This window comes from Phyllostomus discolor, chromosome 15 (genome assembly GCF_004126475.2).
Source record: "Phyllostomus discolor isolate MPI-MPIP mPhyDis1 chromosome 15, mPhyDis1.pri.v3, whole genome shotgun sequence".
NCBI lineage: Eukaryota > Metazoa > Chordata > Mammalia > Chiroptera > Phyllostomidae > Phyllostomus > Phyllostomus discolor.
This window is the reverse complement of record NC_040917.2, coordinates 17,924,092-17,950,449: the sequence shown is the minus strand read 5'-3', so window position 1 is coordinate 17,950,449 and position 26,358 is coordinate 17,924,092. Positions and strand designations below refer to the sequence as shown.

Sequence of the window (26,358 nt, the reverse complement as noted above, 5' to 3'; positions counted from 1 at the left end):
CTCCTCTCACGAAGTTAAAAAAAAAACAGCGCAGTGAGCCGCACCTCTCGCCCACGGCTCTCAAACGGTCTACGACCGTATCAGAACAGTCATCCGTCATTCCATGCTGGTATTTCCTCACGGCGGGAGGATGAAAAATAAGTATCTACAGTAAGAAACTGAGTCACCGCAGTCAGAGAAAGCTCAGGCAGAGAGCACTGCATACAATGGACAGGGACAAGAAAAGTGCCCAAACCCTAAAGGCAGGAAACGAGTTTCTCTTTGCCTTGTGGACATTGTGCCCACATTAAAGGAACGGGATTGTGTGAGCCGTGGACGGCTTTCCACAATCAGAGTTCCACGACCTGAGGTGAGTCCGTGACCACCAGTCGGTACAAACCCATTACCTTGATTTTTCAAAGTGTCCACCAGAGTCTGGGTGACGTCTCTCAGGCAGGAGAACGGTAAGCGCTCACTCGCCAGAATGCTTTCCAGAGCCTAGAAGAAACATATTGAGCAGTTCCAGTAATTCGAAGGCAAGGATTTCGTTTAAAATTTGACACTTGTGTCTGTACTCCCCCTACCCCAAGAGGGATGCTCCATGTTCAAGATGCCTTAGGATACACACCTGTGCATCCTGTGCAGTACAACAGGAGGAGGGGAGTAAGACAGTCAAGTGTCCTTCGGAGGGGCATGTGACGGCCACCCAGCCGGGAAGTCCACGTGCACACTCACCTGCTTTTTGGTCGCGGGGTACTTAATATCAAGAATTACTTCCTTTATTTCTCTTTCCACCACATCTAGAAAAAGAAAACCAAGCAAAGTGAAACTTTCGTTTTTACTGCAGGTCAGCTGTATTCTGAAAGGAAAGTGCACGTATCTGCACGACCAGTCAGTCCGAAGGGCCCCAGGCTGTCTCCCATCATTGGTGCAGACGCGAGTCCGTGCGGACAGAGCGAGTCCGTGGGAGAGCCCACGGCCTGCAGCTCACCTCGTTCCGAGAAGGGGCTGCCCTTGCTCAGGAAGGCACTCGAGCATGGTGAGTGCTCCATTTAGAACACACTGGTGAGTCTGCAAACGGAGGCGGCGGCTCGCTTATCTCACGAAAGGCCACCTACCAAGGCTGGGAGACTTGGTCTTCAGCAGCTCCGCCAGCTTCTTCACTAGGTGCATGTCCTTGGCGCGCTCGCTCTTCTTGTCGCTGAAACAATAAGCACAGCGAGTTCTTACAGAACGTGCAACCGCTTTCCTTCTGCTTCTGACACCCCGGCTGCTTTCTGTCCTGTGTAGTCTTCCTACTTAATTCTAAAGGTATCGTTCTAGTAAGAAAACAAAATAAAACAAGAAAGCAGCAAGTACAGGACAAATACAAAGTATGGGATGCAGAACAGTGAGCGGAGGGAGGCCGGCGAGCAGACGGGCGACGGTCTCACCTCAGCGCCAGGTGGAAGGGGACGGTCACTGTCTTCACACTCGCGGACACGGGGTCGACGAGGCAGATCTGGTACGTCTGCGGCTGCCAGCTCTGACTGGTGACGTTATTTAAGCCCATGATCTTGTAGCCGGGATACAGAAGCCTGAGGGAATCACGCAGCAGTAAGCGAAACCACCAGAGAGCGGACCGATGCCAACCGGCGCTCCGGTTGGAGCCAGGGGCCCCACGTTATCGGCGGTTCCGGAGCACTCGGAGGGCAGGTAAACAGAAACCGACACCAAAGCCAGAGGTGAAGCAGGCTGGACCGGCAGCACTCTGCCCGCTGAAATGTGCGCGGAGATGGCAGGAGCCCGGGCCTGTGCTGCAACAGCGGGCAGCACTCACCACACCCACCCTCTGAAGGCGCCTTCCCGTCAGAGCCTGCACCAGGTAAGGGACAGGACAAGTGGCAGCAGCAAGGCTAACCGTCACTCAGGAGCACAGCACGGCCTTTTCAAAGCTCTGGGTGTCACCAGACATGTGCGGGAAAGGCCCTAATAAAGAACATCCCCCGTCTCCAGCAGCGTGCGAGTCGGTAAGCAGATGGGATGTAAGCTTTCCTGGGAGAGAGCCGGCCTCTCCGTGGCGGGGCGGCTTACCGGCAGTGCTTCCCCACGTTGAAGGCCCCCACTCGGGGCCCCTGCTGCGTGCTCCACACCTCCAAAATGCCCCGCCTCGGGGCGTAGATCACCAGGAACTGAGCTACTCGGCTGGGACCCTGGGCATTTCCAAAGGGGGACGAATCCACCTTTTCGGGGACTCTTTCGTGGAGGTCCTCTACAATCTGGATCCAGCCAATCTGGGCGTCCCGATACCCTTAGAGACAGAAGAAAGAGATGCCAGTTAGCTAATTAACCGAAGTTTAATAGTAGCCTTCTGAAGCACTATGGGATTTGGGGGGGAGAGACTTAAGAAAAACCATAAAACTTTATTGCTTTTAAAAGATGAACAAGTGCCCTGGCTGGCGTAGCTCAGTGGATTGAGCGCGGGCTGTGAACCAAAGTGTCGCAGGTTCGATTCCCAGTCAGGGCACATGCCTGGGTTGCAGGCCATGACCCCCAGCAACCACACATTGATGTTTCTCTCTCCCCCGCCCCCACTTCCCTCTCTAAAAATAAATAAATAAAATCTTAAAAATAAAGATGAAGTATCATAAACACAAAATCTTAATAATTATAATAAATACAGAATTAATCATGAAATTTTATTATCTCTTAATATTTTGCTCTATTTGCTTTACATCATTTAAAAAAAAAGAAAACAGGTGTCATTGCAGCCTTGTGAGTGCCCTCCCTGGACCCCATTCCCGCGCCTCCCTCTCTTTAAAAACCTCTCCCTTTAAAGCATGCTGGGGAGGTGATCAGGTTTGGATTTAAAGTAACAGTCCAATTAAAATGTAAGAAAGAGATCAAGCTGACTGATTTCCTGCTACTCGAGTCCCCTTGATGGTGGGAGACCGGGCTGACAGACTGAGGGGCTGCTGGCACATTTCCCTTCCCGGGGCGCCCTGCTCACGGGCGACCGATGCCTCCCTTCCCAGCACAGGGAGGAGAGCCGGCTGCACCAGCGGCTGAGAGGCGAGCGGGAAGGCCAGCCATCGGAGCGCCGCCACGGCTTGGGACCGGCTGCTGCACCTACAACTTCTACATTATGGGAAAGTCCCACTGAGAACACACGGCCGATGCAGCTTCAGAAGACAAGCACAAGGAGAAATGGTGCATCTCAGCGCCGAAACCTATTTCCACAGACGCTCAAAATGTGGCAGGTAAGCCCTGCAGTTCTTTGGCGACACGCCGAGAGTGGACTCCACTGCTCCAGAGTGACTTCATGTCCTCGAATCCATTACTCCTCACAGTGTGAAGCGCAGACCAGATTGCACCGTAAGGTGTTTTCCAACCTGCGCTGACATGTGACCATTCCAAAGGATCCCAAACGATGCACTCTCCACCTCTTCCTTAGCCAAAGACACTTCACTGTGTTCAGGCTGACAACGTGCCTTCACAGCTTCAAGTCTCCCTGACAGTGAGGTAAGGCCATGTGACTAAGTCCTGGCTAATGTTTCATAGAAAAAGAATGGAGGGACTTCAGAAAATATCTTTGAAGCAGACTGACTCAATTGGCAGTTCTTCCTTTCCCCTTCGTCCTTCCTGGGATAGAGGTAAGAAGGCTGGAGCTCCAGCAGCCATTTGCACCATGAGACAGCCTTGTGTGGGGAAGCTGCATGGAAGCACAGTGGGTTCCTGAGGATACTGTGGTGATTTCCTATCAGTCTTCTACTTGAGTCTGTTATTAGCAGTGAAATGCAACTCCCAACTGGCATAGTTACCAAGAAACTACGTGAACGGACCCAAGTGTAGGATGTGGAGGTCAAGTCAGCAAAGATAGACTCTGTGAGATTTTGCTCTTAAATCTGAAAAAGTTGGCATTCTAGATTTGGGAAGAACATGTGACTCACGCTTGGCCTTGTGAAGTGGAATGAATGCAGCAGGGGCAAAACGCTGAGTTCAGGAATTGCAAAGAACATGAAAAAGGGGTTGGAAATGCCTATGAGTCAGACTTAAAGATACACCAGTTGGACTACCGGGTGGAGAAGTGCATGTTAAAAAAAAAAAAAAAAAAAAAAAAAACCCCACAAGGATAAAGGATTAAACAGTGCCATCGACCAGGAGCAAAAGGATGATAACGCCGCTCCACTACTACACGATATACGTAAGCAAGCACCTTTCCACATGCGCGTGGCGATGCCCTGGGCCACGTCCAACAAAACGACTCTGCCGAAGTCGTCCGTCACCGCCGCCAGCGTGTTGCACGGGGACACACATATGCTCTCGCCGTGGCGTCTCGAGTCTGGGAGCCCAAACCTGATGGCCGAAAGGAAACAAAAGCTCCCATCATATTCCAAGCTGGACACATACACCATGAGAACGAAATACGTAAGTGAAATAGGCTGAATCTGTTTTTACATAAAGAAATAAGAACCTTGCATGGACTGATGATTATTTATGCCTGACAGTTTGCACTATAACATACACAAGGAAGTGTCTTCCATTATAAAATAAAAACATCTGTCTCATGGGTTTTCTATATAAACACCCACAACCTCCTGTTTTCAGAGAACATCGAGTATATTATATATTTCCTTGATCAAGCATTATGTCGTAGAAAATGATGCCCTCACAACGAACTAAACTTTAGAAGACTTTGCTCTTACACAGTCATCTTTTGCCTATTTAAGTTCTTATTCCTAATCTGTTCTCTTTGGATAGATTTCATATCTCCCTGATACCGGTGCTACGAGTCTAAAGCGAGAACTTCCCTTCTTCTACAGAGTTCTCCAAGCTGCTCTGGGTCTACAGTCAATCTTACTAGAACTGTGAGTAAAGTTAAAGGAAAGAGGTGCTGAGAAAGGACCAGGAGACCTCACGATGACCACAGTCCCTGAGACGAGGTGCTCAAATTGGCCACATCTATTTGGATGCACAGGGCCATCGGGCTTATTTCTTCATTCTTGGGTGGATTTAAAGATTTACATAAGATATTACCTTTTAAAATAAGGATGAAAAAACCTTAGAAGATAAACTTCAATTCATTTTGATGACAGTTGTATCTCTTTATGAGAAGATGGACAAAGGGCAGGAGGTCCTACTCCCCTTCACGGTGGTACTCTATGTCGGGTAATGCTACACTGTCCGCATGGGGTTCGAGTTCCTCAGGGGAATGGTCCCAAACCCAGGACTCCCCGAGGCTCCGAAGACCCTCCAGAGCTGCGCGCACTGGAGGACCGCCCACCTCCCAGCGCAAACACTGCACACGTAGGGCAGACTTGCCTGACAGCCAACGGGGTGGCTGGTTCGACCTTCGGCTTCTGCTTTGGGGCAGCCTCTTCCTCGTGCCTGCTCTTCCAGCCAAGCCAACCACTGGAAAGGGGAAACGTGGAAATAGAACCGAGGCTTCCAGAGGGCCAAAGCGCAGCCACCAAATCAGAGGCCCAAACCGAGCTAGACAGGAATCAGAGGCGTTTCCATGCGATGGCCGTGCAGTTACCTGGCGGCGTTAAACAAGGCGGAAGTGAGCTTGCTGGCGACGGCCAGGGCCACGTGGGACAGCAGCGGCTGCGTGCTCCCCTGGAAGACAGGGCAGTGGGGAGCAGGCGTGAGGGCTGCGCGGGTGCAAGGCACGCGCTCCAAACCAGGCCCACCGTAAAAGGTCCCAGATGCTCTAGAGCCTGGACCGGCAAAACTGTGCAGCGTCTTCCAGAGGCCGAGGTGAAACCTTCATCGTAGGAGGGGCAAACGGCATCAACAGCCCGGCCCTACAGTACAAATGTCAAAACCACCGGCGGTCTCTCTCATCTGCAGGAGCCCCTTTTAAGTTGTAGTTTAACTGAAGCTGTTGAACGAGGGCATTAAGATGGCATTACGAAGCAGGCTGTGGATTTCCCATTCCCCTCTTTTTAAAACAAAACACGTTTTTATTAAAGTGAAAAGGTACATCGGGCAATTCTGAGGAGGCTGCTTTTCAAGGGAGAAAGAAGAGCTGCCACATCGGACACCTCACGCTCCCCGCTTCCCTGAGGCAGTTTTCACCCCCCCATGACGACAGTGGGCAGCCTGCTCTGGGCGGATGGCTCCTCACTGACGTGCGTCCCTGGCAGCCACCCCCACAGCCCCGTACCGCTGACCACGCCCCCCTCTCCGAGGGTGGCCCAAGTGTCCAAAGTGTCCAAGAGCTCGGGGCATCAGAAACAGTCGATTCTACCCGGACTTTAGTTCCTTTTCAGGGGATTCAAGAATTTAGAAGAAAGTGAGCTGAGATCCATCTGCATTTAAATGGACACTTAAAAATGGAAACTGCTTAATTTTTCTAAGGCTAAGGTACCACGTCCACTCTGCAGACCAGGTGAGAAGTCAGCCTGTGGCCGTGCTCATGCCCGGGGGCGGAGCGCTCACCTCCAAAGCGTAGAAGAAGCCGGTGAACGGGTTGGAGCCCACGGTGATGTACTGAGACATGGCGGGCGGGCTGTTTTTAATGGCCGCGTTGAACCCGCCTATGTTGGAGGCCGTCTTCATCTGGTCGAAAGGGGACAGCGTCATAATGCCTAACGACAAAGCGACACGGTTTGAATGCACTGCAATGATGCTGCCACCGTAGGTCACTGAGTGCTCAACTCCATTCAAAGATACTAACTTCTCAATTCTATGCAGCAGGGAAAAGTCACTTTCAGAAGCTACAAAATTAATACTATAACATATTTGTGAGACCGAAATTGCTGTCTATGATTCCTCTACGCCACGAGATGTTGCATCTCGTCTTTGCTGCTTCCTCGGCCAAGAACACCCTTCCTGCCCTCTTCCAGGGCCAGCCCCTTCCCACCCTTTGTGCGCCGTCTGAATGCCACTTCCCGGCGGAGGCCTCTCCTCACAGGCCCACCTGATGCACACTCCACCTTTGTCGTAACTCGGCTGCTTTTTTCCTGATGCTCACCGACATTTTAATACTACCATATTCATACATCCGGTTTGACTGTTTACTGTTTGTCTCCTCACCGCCGGAATGTGAACTTCAGCAGGGCGGGGGCCTGTCTGCCTTGTATTTCTGGCACTAATACTAGTTCCTGGGACGCACCAGGTGGTTACTCGTTCATTTACTTGTTGAATGAACTGGTCAGAACCTTCCACTGCACTTTCTGTTCGTTCTGTCGGCCGGGAGGTGAATGAACAGAGACATGCCCTCTATCCAGTCGTTTCCCCTGGCCTGTTTCAGTGTTCCAAAGCTCAATTACCAGACCAGGGACACCACCCTGGACTGAACTCAACACTTTGGAATTTTGTAGCATTTTTACGCTAGCAAAAAAGTAAAGAGAACCTGAACGTCTACCACCAGGGTGTTTACTACAGAGCGTTCCACATGATTCTATGCAACAGTAGCCAGGCGGTCTGTGTGCCAGACAGCGTCTGTCCGCGCCCAGACTCACACTCCGGCCCGTTCTCCCTGCCCGCCCCCCCCCGCCCCCCCCCCCCTGCCCCGGCCGGTGGGTAGGTCATGTGGGCTTCCAGCTGGGGCCAGATGGTTGGGAAGCCCCACCCGGAGACCAAAGAGGGTAAGGAGAATGAAGTCAGGATATCTATTTCCCCAAGACCACTGAACGAAAGTCCGCTTCTCTGCAAGGGCAAAATGCATTCACATCTGTCCACACTCTCCACTCCGGCCCGGCCTCTGTCTACCAGTGAGCCTGCAGTCCTGTAACTGCCCCGTGTGTTCCTGTCAACGGGACTCAGCTTCCTGAGAGCGGGGACCGTGCACGTCTTTCCGTCCCTGGACTCCTGACGCCCAGCACAGCGAGCCTTCGAACCCTGCTCCCAAGGAGAAACCTGCTTTACCTGCAGTCCGCCGGTGTAAAGGGTGCATTTTGAAAAGACTAATCCCTATGGTAATTATAGGGACTGACCTTGTCTGCAGAAAAAGTAAGTCAAATAGTGAATGGCTTCACGCTGTCCAGTACTGCTGCTGAGGGCATAATTATTAAAACTTAAAGACAGAAATCTATGATAACCCATAAGTCAGAACAAACTTCCAAGTGTCTCACTAACAGCAATGCATTTTTTCTTCACATAAGAATAAACCTACAACTCTAATCAATGAGGTGCTTCAACTGAAAAGCACAAGAAGTAAATTCCAAAAGAACTGAACGAGTGATGCTTACCAATACTAGCGTGATCAACAATAGTGTCAATATCTTGTAGACCCCACTTCTTATAAGCTAATGGTGGTGGCTGTATGTTCTCATTGCCTGACGCGGCAGCTGTCAAAGATAAAAATCAGACAAACCAAGCTTAACTGTAAAGGACAGAAGGAAGTTTTATTTGAAAAAAATCACAAACATGTAATAACTTATTATTCTAACGTTTCAACCTATAGTAATCGGCAAAGTAATCTTAAGGCGTAAAGCAAAACCCAGTTATGCCAAGACAACGCGCGTAAAACGTAAACATTACAAGGGCCCGCCGGCTGTCACGAGAGATTCTGGCACACTCCAGCAGTCAGAGACGACTGTCAACAGTTCTAGACTATCACTAGTAGCCCAGGCCGACCCACACGGCAACTGGAGCCGAGTGAGCAATTTCTCCCCGGGGAGAGACGGCGGCCCTGACCGGGGTGGCACAGATACGGGTGTTCTGGCCGACATTAAGGCTCTTCTCCCCGCTATTTCACCACCTTTAAAACCGGGGTGTAAAGCTGATGGGGTGTCTTTCACTGGCAGAAGGCTGGCCCAACGGCTGCTGACCCAGAGAGCAACCTGGTTGCTCAGCTTTAACTCAGGGGCGAATCTCTCCCCTAACCGGCCAGGACGCGCTGCCGAATTGTTCCTGTGCGGGGCACGCTCTCCAGGGCAATGTGTCCACGTTTCAGCCCCACCTTTAGCGGACCGGGCAATCCACCAGCAGCGTCCGCCCATTTCCACGGCAGCAGGGTTTCTCCCGTGAACCTCGTTTTGGAAGGCCTTTCTGATTTAGGAGACGCATTTAATTGTCTATGTAGGCTCAGTTAAACAAGACAATCATCGTCACAAGTTTGTATTCCTTGCCAAAAAATCACCTTTTGCTACTTGGTTTCGACAAGCACGGAGAGACTGAAAGAGGCTAAACCCGTCGATGGTCACAATGGCAGCTGGATATAAGATGCTCAGCTCTTCATTCTGCCCGAGGAACAGGAGAGAAGAGCATAGTCATTGCCGAATTAGCGCATCCGCTTTTCCATTACAGCCGAATGCCCTGACTCATGCACAACAAAGAAACATTGGGACTAAGCAGCTGTCGGCACGAACGCACGGGGCAGTCTCAGGCAGAGGAGGCGTGAAACCAAGTGGGAAATTAACTTCAGAATGCCTGGTCTGGCCGAGCACGACCGCGAAGTGAAGCCCCCCCCCCCCCGTCAGGGGCTCCGCACACAGGCCCGCCCCCACTACCTGCTCGGTCACGCCGGGGTGCCGCGGGATTTCGTAGGTCCTGCACTTCAGCTGCAGCACCGGGTCCTCGTTCAGCAGCTGCGCGAGCAGGAGCACGCCGTTCTAGGGGAGGCACAGAGGACAGCTGGCCTGTTTTCCCGCCGTCACACCCGAACAGGCACGGCGTCTCCCCATCAAGTCTCCCACGGCCCCCAGGTCCCCTCCTCTCAGAGGAACACAGCTTCTGTTCTGCACACCTTCCCCTAGGGCTCCCTGCCACCACCCCCACCCTGGGCAGCCTCCATCGCCATCAAGTGCCGCCCACACGGCCCAGCAGTGTGGCAGGGGAGAATCCACCAGTGAGCGCAGCGGGGCTGCGAGCCTGGGTGTGCCAGTCAGCGGGGCTTTCTGGTGGCCGGGCCCACTCACCTCCGTGTAGAAGCGCACGGAGCCGGAGGTGAAGCCCAGCACGGTGCAGGTCCAGTCGGGGCGCCCGGTGGAACTCCTGCCACAGACAAAACTCGTGACCGCAACAGCCCGTGAGCAGGAGCCAAGCGAACCAACACCTCTCATTTACCCTTACCTCTTCTGGCTGGCCAGGGGGATGCACAGCGCACTGGTCACACACTCCCTGAAAACAGAAACAAAATCACGTGCTCGTCCGAGGGATGAAGATGCCCCCGCCCTCAGGCCTCCCAAGGTGTGTGCTGCGCACGCGCAGGGGTGGAAGGTGCGCTCCGAGGGTCAGTCCGATTCAACGCCCAAGTCTATGCACCCGCAAACGCCACCGCCCTACGTCGGATCCTAAAACTCATTCCCACGAAAGGCCACGTCACATCCACTTGAGGTTAGGGGAAAAAAGAAACAGTATCTTTCACTCTGCATTGTCGTGAAAGGCACGAAAGGAAAGAGCTAAACCTGACCGCGCACCGATTACGGACACAGAACTGAGCAAGTATCGATGCCCAGCACAGCCGTCACCGCCCGCCGTCCCTCTGCTGCAGGTCAGCGGAGAGCACACCGTTCCGGGGACCCACTGTCCTTCCCGGGTGGGCTGCTGCGCCTTCCTCTGCGGCAGAGGCTGCCCCCGATAACCTGCTTCTAAGCTCGTGCTAGCCCGGCTGTTCCCTAGAGAGTTCTCTTCTGACACGTAGACTTGAGCAATTTGTCCGGAGCTCAGAGACCAAGCCTCAGAATTAAAATAACTCCTTGACTGACTCTTACTGAATCAGTCAAACTTCAGGACCATCACTAGCTTATGCAAGAAATGAGTAAAAAACAAAACAAAAATAAACAAAGAAAAACAATAAACACTCTTGCCCCATACATCCTAGTAGGTAATCACTGAACACAATCTTTTTGCTTGTATTCCTTCAAGTAATTCAACCATTACATTTGCTTTGCACTTGTGACAGAAATTAAGTGTCTTTAAAATGCTTTAGACTAAATGACAAAGAGACGTATGTTCACTTTTGATACGAGAAGACATTTCACTGAGTATCTACAATGTGCCAGGCTTGCACTTGGGAGTCTTTTGTCTAAATTCAAAGTCTGAACAATCCTATTCATTCTCATCAGAGAGCTCTGAGTCATAAAAATTTAATTCAGAGCAGTTTTTGGCTCCAGGCCCCAGGCCGGGCTCCATCACGTAACCACGCTGGAGATGCGATTTGCAAACTCTTCCTGAGTCAGCAGGACACTTGCTTTACCAACTTGCATTTCTGAAGCGTTTCTGAGTTTTAAGAATTACTGTAGCCTTGCGCTGGTGAACACACAATATACAGATGGTGCATTATATACTAATACCCCTGAAACCTATGTAATTCTATTAAGCAATGTCACCCCAATAAATTCAACAAAAAGTAGAAAAACAAAAACAGAAAAAGAATGAATGTAGCACTGTCCTCTTTAAGTACAAGCCCAGTGCTAGGAAAGCAGATAAGATACTTACTGCCCTTGAATTTCTGGCTGAATAAAATTAGTAATGGGAAACAGAGAAACAGACGAAATGTAGGAAGGATACTATAATATTTTCTCTGAGTGTTTCTTTAAATCCTCTCCAAACAGCTGCTTTTTTTCTTAATCACATGATGAGTAAAATCAAGGTGTGGAATGAACATTCGTTCACCTTCCAAAAGATGAAACTTCCCAGCAGACTGACTCACAAGGCAGACACGTCCACGCACACATTCCACACACGCAGACACGAGACAGCTGCCTGGTACCTACCCTTCTTCAACGTGTAAAGAGCCACTCCAACCAACAGCAAACTGCATTTCTTCCTTCCCTTTATCACCATATTTCCATTTTGCTGAAAATATTAAGTCATCATATAAAATGACGTTAACTATTAGTATACTAGAACAGCAATTTATAAATTTGACTCTCTTTACAATGATGAGCACAAAATTTAATAGTTCTGTATTACAGATTTGGACCTTAAATGTAAAATAAAGTTTTGAAATTTTGTAAGACTTTTATAAAACTCTACCCTTATTCTCTCCTTCCTCCAATTTTAATCCATATAATAAAATTATTCATTCTCATGTACCCCTACCTACTTTATTTATAAAAGGTTAGATTTATGCCACTGAAGGCTAAATTTGCTTTATAAGACCGTTTCATAGCCAGTGACTGTATGCTCTCACTGTGATCAGTGAGGTTTGCATGCCCTGCGTAAACCCAAAACCTCAATCTGAAGTGGTGTCTGTCCGGCACTGGCTTTGACATGCCAGAAAGAGATGGCTCCAGTGTCTGCAGCCAAGAAGAAAAAAGAGACAGAAAAGGAAAAAAAAAGAGAAAGAAATACAAAAAAGGAAATAAAAAGTTTATACAATATAGAAAATAAGCTATAGAATGCCACCATATAAGGCATGTGATAGAAATAAAGAACACTGTTTTCCTTCCAATACATTTTCTGTTGTAGTCAGTGCATTAACATTAAGGCCACTGGGAAACAACAGATACTCACGCACTAGAAATACAGCTTTTTGCTCCCGGGCGATAACCATGAGATCATTGGTTGGAGATAAGGATAAAACACAGTCTTGAAGCCAGGAAGTTTTCTGTGTCTTGCAAGTATTTCCTTCTTCTTCCTGTAGGTACAACTACAGTGACTGTACATGCGAAAATATTGAGAGTATCTCATTTCAGCTTGTCTCCCTTAAACTGCGAGGGGAAAGGAAAAGGGGAAAAGAAATTTTCCCAAATCTTTTATAAAGTCTCCATAATATTCCCTATCAAAATGTGTCAAACATGACCAACAAAGTATCCACTACGAATACCTTTGAATACTGATGCAAAAACTTTAGTGTAAACAAGTACAAACTAGAAAGACATTAAAAGAATATCACACGGGGATCACTCCAAAATGATTCAGCACTAAACGATTTCGTAAAAATCCCATTCTGGAGAAATGGCTAGGGGGTCTGCAGCTAGGTAGCAAGAAAGAACCGTCCAAGGATTACGGCTGTAGGGTCTGTGAATTATTTGATAAATTTGACGCTGTTTTCTTTTTATTTGACCTGAAAGGTTTTTCATTTTTTCAAATGAAAATCCACTCACTGTGCAGGTGAATTCCCACGGTTAACAAAATCGACAGCCCTACAAAGGTGCTGTCTGGAGAGCCTCTCCCAGTCCTGTACTCCGGCCGCCCAGCTGCCCCCTCAGGAGACAGCGCGGGCAGTGGGTCCCCGCGTGTACTTGCAGACCCTCCTGCTCACACGAGGACACGCATCTACAGCCTGCCCCCTTCCCAGCACAAAGGGCAGCACACTGTAGGCAGGGACTGGCAGAAGTCGGTTGGTTCGCAGCAGACGACAAATAATGCACTAATTAACAATGATACAAGGAAACACTCCATGTTTCAGGTCACAACTGCAAAACCTGCTTTTGCCCGCCCCTGTACACACTTCTAGTTTTTTTTTCTCTTAACTCTTTTTCTCTAATACCTGAATTTTCCGTAATACACATGCATCATTTAAAAAAACAAAGTCATTACTTGTAAGAAGTTCACATCAAATAAAATTCCAACACTCCAAACCTACAAACTTGTGGGAATAAAAACCACCCTGAGGTTTTTACAGTTTTCTGCTGGACTCGGCAGCAGCCGGCCGGCCTCCGGGTCAGCGGGCAGGGGCAGTGAGCCGCCCCTGCCCGGGGCTCCTCACCACACCACCGCAGCCCTGCCGAAGCCCCCCAGCACCGCACCCTCTGAGCCAGGCTAGCAGAGAAACAGCTCCTCTCCTCCGCCGGCCATCACAACCACGGGCCAGTAGGGACTGGTGGGGAACCCACCCCCGTTTTCACGCTGCAGTACCTTGATGCTGAGGCAGGTTAGGAAGATGCCAGGAGACCTCCTTGACACGGAAGGAGCAAAACTACAGCCAGAAAATAAACGGCAAGGTCTTCTCTTCCCTAACCAAGGACACTGGGGAGCAAATGGCTTACACATTCCGGACTGTGCTGGGGTGACCCTGGGCCTGGTGACAGGCCCTTTTGGGTGGCATTGTTGAAGGTGAAGCTGACCAGAGAAGGACCTGATTCCTCTCTATGCTCATTTGGATGCATCAGCATATCAACAGGCACACCTAGAAAGTTGATGAATATTCTGATTGAGATGTCCCCTGAACTCCTGTCTTCAGAAAACAGGTAAGAACCCTCAAGACAAAGGACTCCTTCACTGCGCCCTCTCCCTGGAGCAGGCCCGTGCCCCTCCCCCACTCCTTCCTTGGCCGTGTATCTTTGCTCTAGTTCTCCCAAGCTCTGTATGCTCCCAGGAGACTTGTGACCAGGGGAGCGGCGGGCAGTGGCAGCTTGTCCCGGGCGGATCCCAAACCTGTCTCCAAGGGCCTCCTTTCGCCCCCGTAAATTGTTTCTTGAGTCCCCACGGTCCGGCGTGCCTCACTTCTCCCACCTCTGTGGCTTTCCTTCTGAAGGGCCAAGGCAGCCCTGCCAGGACTCACTGCCGTCGCTGCAATCTCACCTCTTCCATCGTAAGCCCTTCCTTCGTTTCGCTGTCCCCAGCTTTAATAAGCTTCTCCCAAAATCACCCGAACTTGTGTCAGGAAATCTTTCCCGCATAAAGTCAAGAACCCGCACATTCCAGACCCTGCTGGGGCAGGTCCGCCTCGGTCCTGGTCCCTTTCCGGTCACAACGCAACCAGAAACTGACTTGGAGACATTTCACCTCTTCCAGCACCAGCCTCCCCTCTCGTGTGGACGAGACCTGCCAGTGCGGCTTGCGGGGAAAGCAGGCACTGAGTTCGCCAACTGTTTCTATTCTGACTAGGCGGCTACACCTGTTACCTTGACTACGGCATGTACCTCTGTGTCTCATGCATCTGCCAACATTTACTCGGGTTCCTGTTGTGTCTCTGGAGCTGGCTATGCCTTTGGAGTTGCTCATGATCACAGACCGCAGTAGCAATAACAGGTATCTACTTGGTGCTGTTCGGTAAGCACAAAAATGCCCTTGACAAAGATTTTAAAATGTCAGCCTAACACTGAAATGTGTCACCGTCGTTGCAAAAGGACAGTGCCGCTCCCGGAGAGCAAGCACACATTTGGGAAGACTCACCGGTTCCTGGGGCTCGGTCTCCTCCCATGCTCCCCAGCCATCGTCCTCCCAGTTCGCCGATTTACCTGTTTTTTTTTTTTTTAAAGATAAAAAGTACTTCCATGAAATAGAGAGCCTAAAGGATTTTAAAACATTTTCTCTAAACATAATAAAGCCAACCCCTGATACACAATAAACATTATATAAATACTATGCTGATGTTAAGGAAGAAAATAATGGTAAAATACACCGTACTGGGATACTGCTCATGTAGTAATAATCAGGAAACATCTACCTGGATTTCCAAATCTAAGTCACAGTGGAACTGTGCAAGTTATTTGGATCTCAAGATACTGGGCTTCAAGGTTATCCACGTTTAAATCAAACTGCAAAGGTGACTAAAGAAACCTCAAAATGACAAATATTTGTTTGTTAAGACATTAGACAAATTAAATATACATAGTGACGAGAACACTTAAATTTCACACAGACGTCTTAAAAAGTGAGTCGTTTTTTGAGAAGACAAGGCCTCCATGACAAAGAAAACCGAACACCGAAACGAGGCAGATCTACTACTCTCCCCTTTTCTGATATTCTGTGACTTCTTCCACACGAGGATATTTCTGCGGATTAAAATGAGACGTCCAACAAGCACTGTGACAAAGAAGTAAAAGTCCGTACAGGTCTGGAGAGTATGATTCCCTGCATTGCTCATGTTCCTTGTTTTTATACAATATTTCTGAATTTATCTCTTATGGTATCACATCAGAAAGAAGAAAGAAAAAGTATCATGTTTTTTATCATCTACTCTGAGTCAAATGTTAGCTACTTTAGATATATCACCTCAAATTAAGTTAAAAAAAAAAACAGATAAAGTTCAAATAAAATGTGAGAAGAGCAGGCAGTTGAAGGAACTGCAAGTTTAGGCCCCAGATGCCAATGACTCAAGTTCACAGCCTGGACCCAGCATCTACCAGCGCTGTGGCCTAGAGCGAGTGACCCCACAGCTGTAAGCTGTAGTTCTCTCGCCATAAAAGCGTGTAACACAACTGCACCTCCGTCTAGTAGGGTTGGAAGAGGATTTGAATCAGTATACTAAAGTCCTCGGTGCCTGACACGTCAGCTTGCCATGCTAGTCATCAAGATTTAGCCATTAAGATACTACAGAATATAAGTAAAGTATTATATGTAAACCAATCAGTTTTAAAATCTTGGTGGGAGGTAGTGTGAGAATCAACTACAATGGTGGGACTGAACCTGACACCTAGGACACCTACAGTAGACAGGAAGGAAAAGATCTTTCAGACGCACAAGGTTTTACAAGCTGCTAAAATCAATTAGATGCAGATGATAAAGAAACGTCAGTCTAGGATCTGGAGCCACTGTTCAGCTGGCTCCACGGTGATGCATTCTCCTAAACACCTTTGTATTCAAACACCGAACAACTACTTCCTAACACGCAAGCCTAGTGTCAGGCCCTAACAGCGCACAACCATGTGGTAACGCTGTACAACTTACAGAAGACCCCCATACACACGTCCATCAAACTACTGAACACGTGTTCCGTTAACACCACGAGCGTGCGGCAGGAGCAGAGACAAACACAAGCACGCTCCTTAAAGAACCTGCCATGTGGCGTAGGGGACGGACACGCAATGGAGGTGCCTGGTGACTGCGGCCATCGACTACTCTGGGAACTCAGATGAGGCAGTGCGAGAGGCGAAGAAACGCAGTGAGGAAGCACCTCACACTGAGACCTTAAAAAGGGGCTGGGAACTCCTCAAATGTACTAAAGAAAAAGGATGCAACGTGCGCAAAGGCAGAGAGGCAAAAAGGCGCAACGTGCACAAAGGGTGGTGATCACACGACCACGTGTGTGCAGCGCTTCTGGCCCCCGGGTGCTTCCCAGGCTGTAGCTCGCTTGAGCACGGCACAGGTCCTGTGTCTCCCCCTTTCCACAGCGAGGAAACATCACTGAGCTCACAAAACCCGACCAGGGCCACAGAGGACGAGGTGGCGGAGCAGGTTCGAGTCCGGGGAACCGAGTTCCAGAGCCCATGCCTGTCCGCTATGCTCACTCCTCCTGTGGCTGATGAAGACGCAGGGAGGAAACGGTGGGCCTTGCAGGTAAGGTCAAAAGGAAGGTCAAAGGGAAGAACACTTGTTATTTTAAAATGAAACATTTCCTTGCTATTGAGATTGGGAAATTTTTTTTGTGTGGCTTGGAAAATTACAGTTTGTTCTTTGGCAATCTAATTCAGTTGGGCAATCTCTTTATTCTGCTCATTTTTCCACTGCACCACAAACTGTCTCATCGTGGGACTGAGGGCAAACAGGCCACCCCATTTACAGTTCTGGAAAACACACCAGGGCTCCTATGAGAAAGCCGAAGAACTACAAAGGGCCATTACTCTAAAAACCACCATTCAACTTTAAAATTGCTGTAAGGATAATGTATTTATCAAATCACCACACTCTCTGAAAACCATGCAGGATTTACAGCACGTCATGAAGGCTGGCTATTCATTCACTCATTAACCCATCCACCCATTTATTCACTCATCCATTCATCCATCCGTTCATCCATTCATTCAAGAAATCCTGTATCTTTCCTGTCTTGGGCACTGTGCTAAGTGCTGGAGATACAAAAGCAAATAAGCCTTCAAAGAACTTAGTTTGTGCACATAACCCCTCTTGAATGAGCACAAAACAAAACCATGGAAAACGTGTTATTTCTCCTCCATATCGGTAGGTATAAAAAGTCTCTGACTCAATTCACAAGTGACTCATACGACCAAACAGAAGACAGCAGCAAGTCGGACTTCCTGCCCCTGCAGAGACCCAGTCTCCCTTTATGCCACAGTCCCAAATGGCCAGGAAGAGGAAGACCTTGAGAAATGCTTTCTTTAAACAAGGCATTTGTGCTGATGACAGCTTGGCCACTGCTCAGTGCCCCTGACTGGGGGTTTCTGTTGAGAAGAGGGAAAGGACTCATCAGGCCTCTCCTGCTGCCACGGGGGCACATTTTCCAGAGAGGCCGTGGTGGTGTGCGAGCAGAGGTTACAGGAAGGTGAAACAGAACTATCACTCGGGTAGGTTCAGGACGCTTTGAAGCTTGGTCTGGAATCCTAAATCTCTTCGTAATTCTGTAAGAAAATGCATTCCAAAATCTAGTCATCTTAAAAATGGGAAACGTTTAAAAAAAATCTGCAAACTGCACTACCCTGTGGCTACTTCTGTGCGGCGCCAATGATATAATTTCTGCAGCCTCCTGACTTCTGCTGAAAATCATTTGACGCTGTTTCGCAGGCTGCTGCCTGACAGCTATTTTTGGCTGTTAAGAAAGTGTCAGAAGGCCAGCACTTTACCAAGGTTATTTCTTTGGCCTCCAAACCATGCAAACTCTGTTTTTTGTGTACTCACATCCTGTACGTTATAAACTCATTGCTTTGCTTATCCACAACCTTGGCCAATGACCAAGTGAAAAACACCAATAGTGATACCGAATGAAGACCACCGTCCTTCACAGAAAAGCTGCCAGAAGGAAAGACTGCCTGAATAAACCCCTTTACACGAATGGCAACTTTATTAGACATTAGCTAGTAGACATCGGTAGCTATTTTTCAATGTAAATCATCACTCAATTAAATGTGACTCTCAACAACCAAATTTTTTGGCCGGCTAGAAAGAACAAAGAACGCCAAGTTCCCAAACCAACACTATACCCCTTTACAGGGGGTGGGGTGGGCTGGGGAATGTCCACAGCAGTCTTCAATGGCGTCTGTACTCTATTATGCAAATATTCTTCTTGCCAGTAGTGAATACAACGGGTTACACAAAAAACAGCTGAAAAACAGAAAATATTGGCTATTAGGGGAATGGAAAAACAGATCGTGAGAATGCAGCCTCGCCATGGGACTTCCACGCTCCGATTCACCTGCAGATGCTGCTTTGGGAGCTGGCATTTGACAACAATATTAATGCCGGGACGGTGCCTGGACGGGGCAGAAGATACTTCCGAGGCTCATGTGTTAACTGGGGCTTCCCCCCTCATTTCCTGTACCACCTACTGGGGGAAAAAGGCATTTGCAGGGAATTACATATTTCTGCTTAGTTATAAGTCTTTAATTTGGGTGCGGGGCAACCCTCCTTGAGGGGTGAGCTTCCTCTCAAATCTATTCTGTTCACATTCGTAGCCATCTTTCCTTAAAACTCACAGAAAACCAAGGACTGCATGGAAGATTCGACTGGAGTCGTTCAAGAAGAACGTCCACTTAAAGTTTTCTGTCAGTCTTCCTCCTTTGCAGAAATCCCCCTTACTTCTTGGGTCACACCACATCTCGAATCACAGCTGCTCTCCACCTAAATAAAGTTCATAGGCTGGTCTCTACCCAACTTAACGAAAAGCAACGACCTCTTCGCTGACTAATAATTTGACTTTTCAATCCTTAACATTTTAATGCCCATCACTGAAGATGACGAGTTTGAACTGTCTAGAATAACTGGTAACATAAGCATGGACCCTTGTTCTAAACTTCATCGTGTTAAATGTTTTGCCTAAATGAATGAAACAAATGACTTCAAAATATAAAATGTAGCTACAACTCCCTCTGGAGAGAATTTTTTCCCTGAAGAGATTAGACTGTACTAGTAGAAAACAAAATGTTCAGTCTCTCACTTGATAAATGATATATACTCACGGAAACCTTCAAACCACTGAGAAAATACATTTAGTTGGACCATCAAAAAAAGCTGCAGATATCTTTTTTAGGGTTATTCCCAATGAATGAATTATTCTACCAACAAAAACTTCAATAAAAAATTCGACTTCTACTTTCCATAGCTCTATTTAATTCCAAAAATACATTATTTTGATTTACTGTTGAACAGTCTGTCCTCATAAACTGAGTATATATTTCTCATCTAAGAAGAACCTGAAGCTAGAAAGGAAATTAAATTCTAGAAGCAGGCAATTAATTTGACGGTATTTGCCTTTTCCAATATGAGTATGTCAAGATCAAGAACTAAATGAGAAACTGAAATCATTAAATGTTAGGAAAAAGAAAACTTAATTTAATCTCCGTGGCCGAATAAAGATCTTATTAGCACAGAAGCAAATTCATTTCCTTCCTTCTGAGACAAGAAAAAACAGAGATAATGTACTTGTTTCTATAAAGAGGAAGAACCTCTGGAAGCTATGACTTATAAATAATTCAGGGTACCCGACAAAATTTAGTGGGGTCTTCTTGGCCAAAGCAAGAAAAAGTAGCACATAACAATACAAAGTTAAAAAAAAAAGACTAAATAATTAGAGAATCTGCTGCTTAATTTCCTACGCCTCAGAATTATTCATCTTTTTCTATTACTAGGGAGATGGAAATGGGAAAATAAATTTCATAAATAAATAGCATATTCCTTTCGCCACATTAAAAATACGTCACAATCTAAAATTAGGAAGCTATCCCATTTTCAGCAGCAGGGGTTTAAAGCTTTCAAATTCCCATGAGTAAATCAGCTGAGATCTTTAAGGTCCCTTTTCAATGATGAGTGTTGCCAAACAAGTGACCTCCTCCATCACGTCAGGACACAGGTCCTGACAGCCAATCCACAGAGTGACAGGGCTGAAAGCATCTTTCGGCGTACCCTCCTGCTCCAAGAGGGTTACTGAAGAGGCTCCCTCCCCACCCCCCAAATAAACCTAAGAAATCTTCTGACACGACAAAAAAACAATAAGACAAAATAATTTATGGACTTCAAGAAATTGAATATGCCTATGCCACTTTCCGCTATTTTGTTTTCAAAGGGCAATGATATAGGATGTAATTACAAAGAACTTATACATTTCTTATAAGTGTTTCCTACAACTTCCTAAGTTGATTTATTATATCCAAAACCGCAGAAATAGACATGCATAGCTAATAAGGTGAGGGAAGGCGGGCCACTATGAAAGGTAGCTGACGGTATGTGAACACTGCCAGCTAAAGCTAATGTTTGCATATTCTAAAGAAGCCAGTTTGACACCTTCCTTATTAAATCCATTTTACTATTCTGTCCCTACAAGAAATCTTTCCTTAAACTAAATTCTTCCAATACCAGCTTAATCTTGCTATTACTTTCTGCTTTAAAAAAAAATACAGATGAAGTTTGATAATGATCTTAATACCACATGAGAACCACCTTTTCATTTATTAGAAGAGCAAAAGTCAAAGAAGATGACATCGAATGATGACAAGTACGTATATACATTGGCATACATACCATGGAAAGGAATACCATTTTGAGTTAATTATTGTACATGGTGTAGGATAAGGGTCCAACTTCATTCCTTTGTACTTGGACGTGCAGTTTTCCCCACTGAGTGGTCTGGCATTCTTGTCAAAGATCCTTTGACCAAATATGCAAGGGTTTGCTTCTGAGCTTTCTATTCTGTTCCACTGGTCTATTTGTCTGTCTTTATGCTAGCACCATACAAGTTTGATTACTATAGCTTTGCAATATGTTTTGAGATCAAGAAGTATGAGTCCCCAACATTTTTATTCTTTTTCTAAATTATTTTCACTATTCAGGGTCCATTCTCATTTTTTTATGTATGCTATGATGCAAAAAAAAAAAAAAAAAAAAAAAAAGGTTGGGAATGCCTGAGCCCCATAGAAGAATGTCTTCAAACTTTTGCTTACAGATACCCCCAAGAGTTCTTCCCTAGTATGTACCCTTGCATAAGAGATGTAATTTCTTATATACTATGAACACAGACATTTTAATATACATTTATAGCATCCTTTTAAACTTAGTGGATTCTGAATACTATCAGGAAATGACACCACCCACATTCATGAAGAAATATGATGATCCTCTATAAGAGTAATTTTATAACATCTTATTTCTCCTTCTGTTTCCCACTCCATTTCCTGCAAAGAATGCTATTCTAATGTAACACAGATTTTTATTACCAGGTCAAACATTTTTCTGCAGCAGAGATATGAACTGGAAAAAAATCATAAAGCTTTCAGTGTTACAATCTGTCTTCTTTCTTGACTTGCTGTAATTATGTTAGAAGCAGATAACGGAGAAAAACAACACACATCCGCCACAAATTCTGACAAAAAGCTCTTTACAAAACCTGATGTTTTGTAGAAGGAGTGACCACTGGAATCCATGGCCCCCGCCATTCCTAGAATTCCAAGTAAACTATCCATGGCCCTAGCCATTCTGAGAATTCCAAGTGAACTACCTATAGCAGGACAAGCTATTTTACTGACTTTCATCTGTAAATTAAAGCACTGTTTTCAGTGTAAAAATACAGGTTTGGCAAAGGGGCTTACTCATTAAGAGGTTCTTTCTCTATTTATTTTCTACCTGAATTGATGGTAGCCACAATAATACCAACAAACATAAACCTAAGAACTTGATTTAAAGGAGTAATAAATTGAATATTTGCAAACTCATAGGCATATTGCAAATCAGCCTAGATGTGTGTGACTATATTCCAATGCCTGCATTGAGTTCACATCCTAAGGCTACCCTTCTCTGTGTGACCCTGGACAACTATTCAATCGGTATATGCCTAAATTTTAGCACCTCTAACTGTGCCATACAAGATGGTAGCCATTGGCCACATTTGGCTATTTAAACTAAGTACAATTAAAAATTCTTTTCCTCGGTAGTATTTGCCACATTTCAAGGGCTCGCCAGCCCAATGCGGTGGAGACTGCCATACTGGACAACAGACATAGTGATGAAAATAAACAAGATGATAAGATAGAGAGTAACAGATGAGGCCCAAGGAGGCGAGAGTGACTACTTTAGATTAGATGGTGGGAAAGGCCTCCCTGAGACGCTGACGTGTGAGTTGAGACCTGCAGGACAAGATGCAGCTGGCATGCCAAGACCTGCATAGAGCATCCACGGCAGACACAAGGGCAAGGACAAAGACCTCAGGTGCAAATGAGCTTGGCTGGTTTGACAACACAAAGTATGTCTGAAGCATAAGAAATAAGGGAGAGGAGCATGCAGTGCCGGAAGCGGCAGGAGGCAGGGCCTCAAGAATCTTATAAGGCAGGCAAGAATTTTGGATTTTATATTAAGCGCACTTGCAAGCACAGAGAGTTATAAAGACGGGAATGCTGTGATCTACACTATCTAGGTCTTTAAGAGTTCACTCTGACGGCTTTGGGGAACGAATTACAAGGAACCAAGAGTGGACACAAGAAGACCTGTAAGAAGACGGTGCCACTGGCCAGCGGAGAGCAGATGGTAGCCCGCACGAGGGCAGCGAGACACACAAAATGTGTTCCTTTTCTCTGCATCCCCGTCTAGACTCCCATATCCACTATCCTTCACAGCCTGGATCCTTGAAATAGTCGACTGCATTAACTCCACAAAGTGCTGCGAAAGTGCTTTGTGCGCCCACCGTTCCACCGGAACTGCTCTGAGCTCCCAGTCACCTCCACCTCCCCAAAACCCACGAGCACATTTCTGTCCTCATCTTAGCTGACTTCTGCTGCATTTGCCACCGCTGGCCACTCTTGTCTTTCATCAAAGTCTCTCCTGCCTCAGCTGCGGGGGCGAGATGCTCACCTGGTTTTCCTCTGTAACTCTTTCTCCTTCTTCTTCCAATTGGCCTCCACTTGACTCTTCACACTTCGGTACTCAGTTCATGTCACTATGCAGTCACCCACCGCAAAAGTTGTTTCCGTCAATGACAGACCCCATATATGATGGTGGTCCTGTAAGACTATGACAGAGCTGGGAATTCCCATTGCCTAGCGACTCTGCAGCCATCTTATGTCACAGCACAGTGCATTACTCACAAGCCTGAGTAAACAAACTCCCTGCACTGCCAGTCGTATAAAAGTGTGGCGCACAATTACAGTAGCAGGCTGTGCCATCCGCGTCTGTGCAAGAGCCCTCGATGATGGTCACACAACAATGCACGGGGCATGACTGTACACATAATCCTTCAAACTGATCTGACACCTTTTGCTGGTAACTCTCAAATTAACATCTCTGGCCCAGGAATCCTTATTAAGTTTCAGGCCCTTTATCTGGTGTTCGACTGGACCCCCCTACTTGGACATACTACAAACATTTAACATGCAAAAGGTCCAAAACCTATCTGCTTCCCTCCTCCCTCTCTCTCTCTCTGTCTGTCTTCCTTCTCCCTCTCTCTCTCCATACCCTTGCTCAGATCAGAAGCCCAGAGGCATCCTTAACCCCCTCTCACTCACCAGCTGTAACAGCCCCCACCACCCAGTCTCCCCTAGGTCCTGCAGGCTCTACCTCCTTAACAGCGCTCTAATCTAGCCCTGCCTTTCAAGTCCTGCTCAGCCTATTCTAGTTCAAGCTCCCATCCCTTCTCGCAGGGATTACTGCAATTGTCTCCCACCCTATTTACCTGCGTCCCCACTTCTCCTGCACACAGCTGTCAAAGCACACAGTAACAACTCAAAAACTCGACTGACCGCACTGAGTTCCCATCTGACCGTGTCATTTCTCGGCTTCAGGTGCCTCAGGGGCACCCCACTGCTCTCACAAGGTTTCTCATGATCCAGCTCCCCGTTCTTCTCTTTCAGGTTTTCTCAGGTCTCTCAATAACACGCCAGGCCAGGCCCCCCTTCCTCCGCACGTTATCACCTCTCCCTTATTCATTTCACTGGCACTGCGAGGCAGGCTTAAGTAGCGCCACTTCCGGGAAGTATGCCCTCGCGCCTCACATAAATATGCCTTTATTTATACATGCATATTTGTATGTAAATATGTAGTATGCATGTTTATATATGTACATATCTCGGTCGCAACGCATGGTAGCTGCTACTGTATTTGTCCCAGTAAATTAGAGGCTGGTAGAGGGGCAGAGACCACCAATCTTATTTGACTTGTAGCACTAGAGTATACTCACAGATAGCTTTGATTTGATAGCTTCTAAATTTAAGAAACAGGGAGGAACTTATGTAGTGGGCCGTTTATCACCAGTCCAGCAGAGCCCCAAGTAACAACGCGGCACTACAAGGCTAAATGTGCTTCAGATCGGAAATAGGAAAAAAAACGAACACAAAACACACACACAACCTTTCTTTCCGTAGGAGACCCGTGAGACATTCTGAGGAACTAGGCAGGATCTGATAAACCAGACTCAGGATTTTATACTCCGTGGGCCAAGGCTTCACACTCTTTGATGATAATAATAGGTGGCAGGCTTCTCACCTCAATGAAACACCAGAACTTTTCATGGCCGCGTTACTGTAATTTACACGTAAATGACACGTTTCGTGTCACCGTAGTTCTTGCTGTAGATTCTCACGCACCTCCTGACACGTTATTACCCTGTTTTAGAAGCCGCTGAACCCACCACCTTAGGAGTCACTCGCCTGTCTATCAGCCATCTACTCTCTAAATCTGGAGGGGGGCAGGGGAAGGGAATGGGAGAAGAGAGCTGTGGGCGACGATAAACCCTTTGGGAAGGGCAGGCAGCCGAAGGCCACAGACCCAGGAATGGAGGAGCCGGGGTGAAGGCCAATATCAGGGTGCAGCGCCCGCCGACAGCTGGCAAGGAATCCCCGGGGAGGAGAGGCACAGGCAACACCGGGTGGGAAGGAAAGGGAGACCGGGCGAGACGCGGGGACAGAGCTAGGAGTGGGCAGCGACAAGAGGAAGCAGGACGCAGTCTCTGGCCGGAGAGCGAGGTGTTTTGGAGAAAGCTGGGGCGACAGGAAGGCGACACCGACTCGGCCAGGGCGGAGGGGGCTACAGGATGAGGACAGCAGGGCATCATCGCTGGAAGGCGTGGGGGGAAGCAGAAGTCCCCCGGGCGGAGGCGGCCGAGCCGGACGGAGACCCGAACCCGCCGGGAAAGGGAGCGGCGAAGCTGGGGGGCACTTACTGGGGTCCCTCCGCAGGGCGCCGATGGGGGTCTCCTCCCGCAGGTGAGGGAAGAGGAAGTCGCGGGCGGCCTGGAGGTCCTGGAAGGAGCAGAACTGGACAATGGAGCAGGCCATGGCTCCGGGGAGCCCTGCTGGTGCACTCACCTCACCTGACCACGCCCTGCCCCCCCGCCACCCCTCGGCCGCCACAGCCCGGCCCCCGACAGCTTCAGCCACGGAGGGGCGGGGAAACGGACCGGAAGCTGTCAGCGCACGCGGGCCCTCCGCCCGGAGCACTGCGCGTGCGCAGAACGGCCCCGGCGGACGCGATCCGCGTCACGTGACCAGCGGCTGCCCGCGGGGGCCGCAGACGTGGAAGCCTCAGAGCGACTTCGGTCCGGCTTCTGCGCCTCCGCCCGGGATCGAGCGCTTTCATTCGCTGTGGCTTTTAGCTAAAGAGCGTCTCATTGGATGGTGTCCACCTCGGCCTTTGTCGTTTGACCAGTCTATTGATGCCTTGCTGTTGGCACGGTCCTGATATTTC

The 26,358-nt window shown here is 47.9% G+C and overlaps 1 protein-coding gene and 1 non-coding gene across 2 annotated transcripts in view; both read right to left on the bottom strand.

The window, feature by feature from the left end:
- The window catches only part of RAB3GAP2 (RAB3 GTPase activating non-catalytic protein subunit 2), a 48,031-nt gene extending 21,949 nt beyond the window's left edge, over window positions 1–26,082 (bottom strand). The window contains exons 1-18 of the mRNA XM_028531187.2: window positions 25,835–26,082; window positions 14,977–15,041; window positions 12,370–12,493; window positions 11,628–11,709; window positions 9,982–10,029; window positions 9,828–9,903; window positions 9,420–9,521; window positions 9,050–9,149; window positions 8,157–8,255; window positions 6,403–6,551; window positions 5,498–5,577; window positions 5,281–5,370; window positions 4,175–4,314; window positions 2,053–2,269; window positions 1,413–1,556; window positions 1,098–1,180; window positions 715–779; window positions 387–477 (exon numbers count right to left, since the gene is read on the bottom strand). Of these exons, the coding sequence (XP_028386988.1) occupies window positions 387–477; window positions 715–779; window positions 1,098–1,180; window positions 1,413–1,556; window positions 2,053–2,269; window positions 4,175–4,314; window positions 5,281–5,370; window positions 5,498–5,577; window positions 6,403–6,551; window positions 8,157–8,255; window positions 9,050–9,149; window positions 9,420–9,521; window positions 9,828–9,903; window positions 9,982–10,029; window positions 11,628–11,709; window positions 12,370–12,493; window positions 14,977–15,041; window positions 25,835–25,949 (1,870 nt within the window). The 5' untranslated portion in view covers window positions 25,950–26,082. The remainder of the gene's footprint in view (window positions 1–386; window positions 478–714; window positions 780–1,097; window positions 1,181–1,412; window positions 1,557–2,052; window positions 2,270–4,174; window positions 4,315–5,280; window positions 5,371–5,497; window positions 5,578–6,402; window positions 6,552–8,156; window positions 8,256–9,049; window positions 9,150–9,419; window positions 9,522–9,827; window positions 9,904–9,981; window positions 10,030–11,627; window positions 11,710–12,369; window positions 12,494–14,976; window positions 15,042–25,834) is intronic.
- LOC114512497 lies at window positions 7,147–7,278 on the bottom strand. The gene has a single exon (XR_003685804.1). It is a non-coding gene; the product is annotated as a small nucleolar RNA SNORA36 family (small nucleolar RNA).
- Window positions 26,083–26,358: the final 276 nt, after the last annotated feature.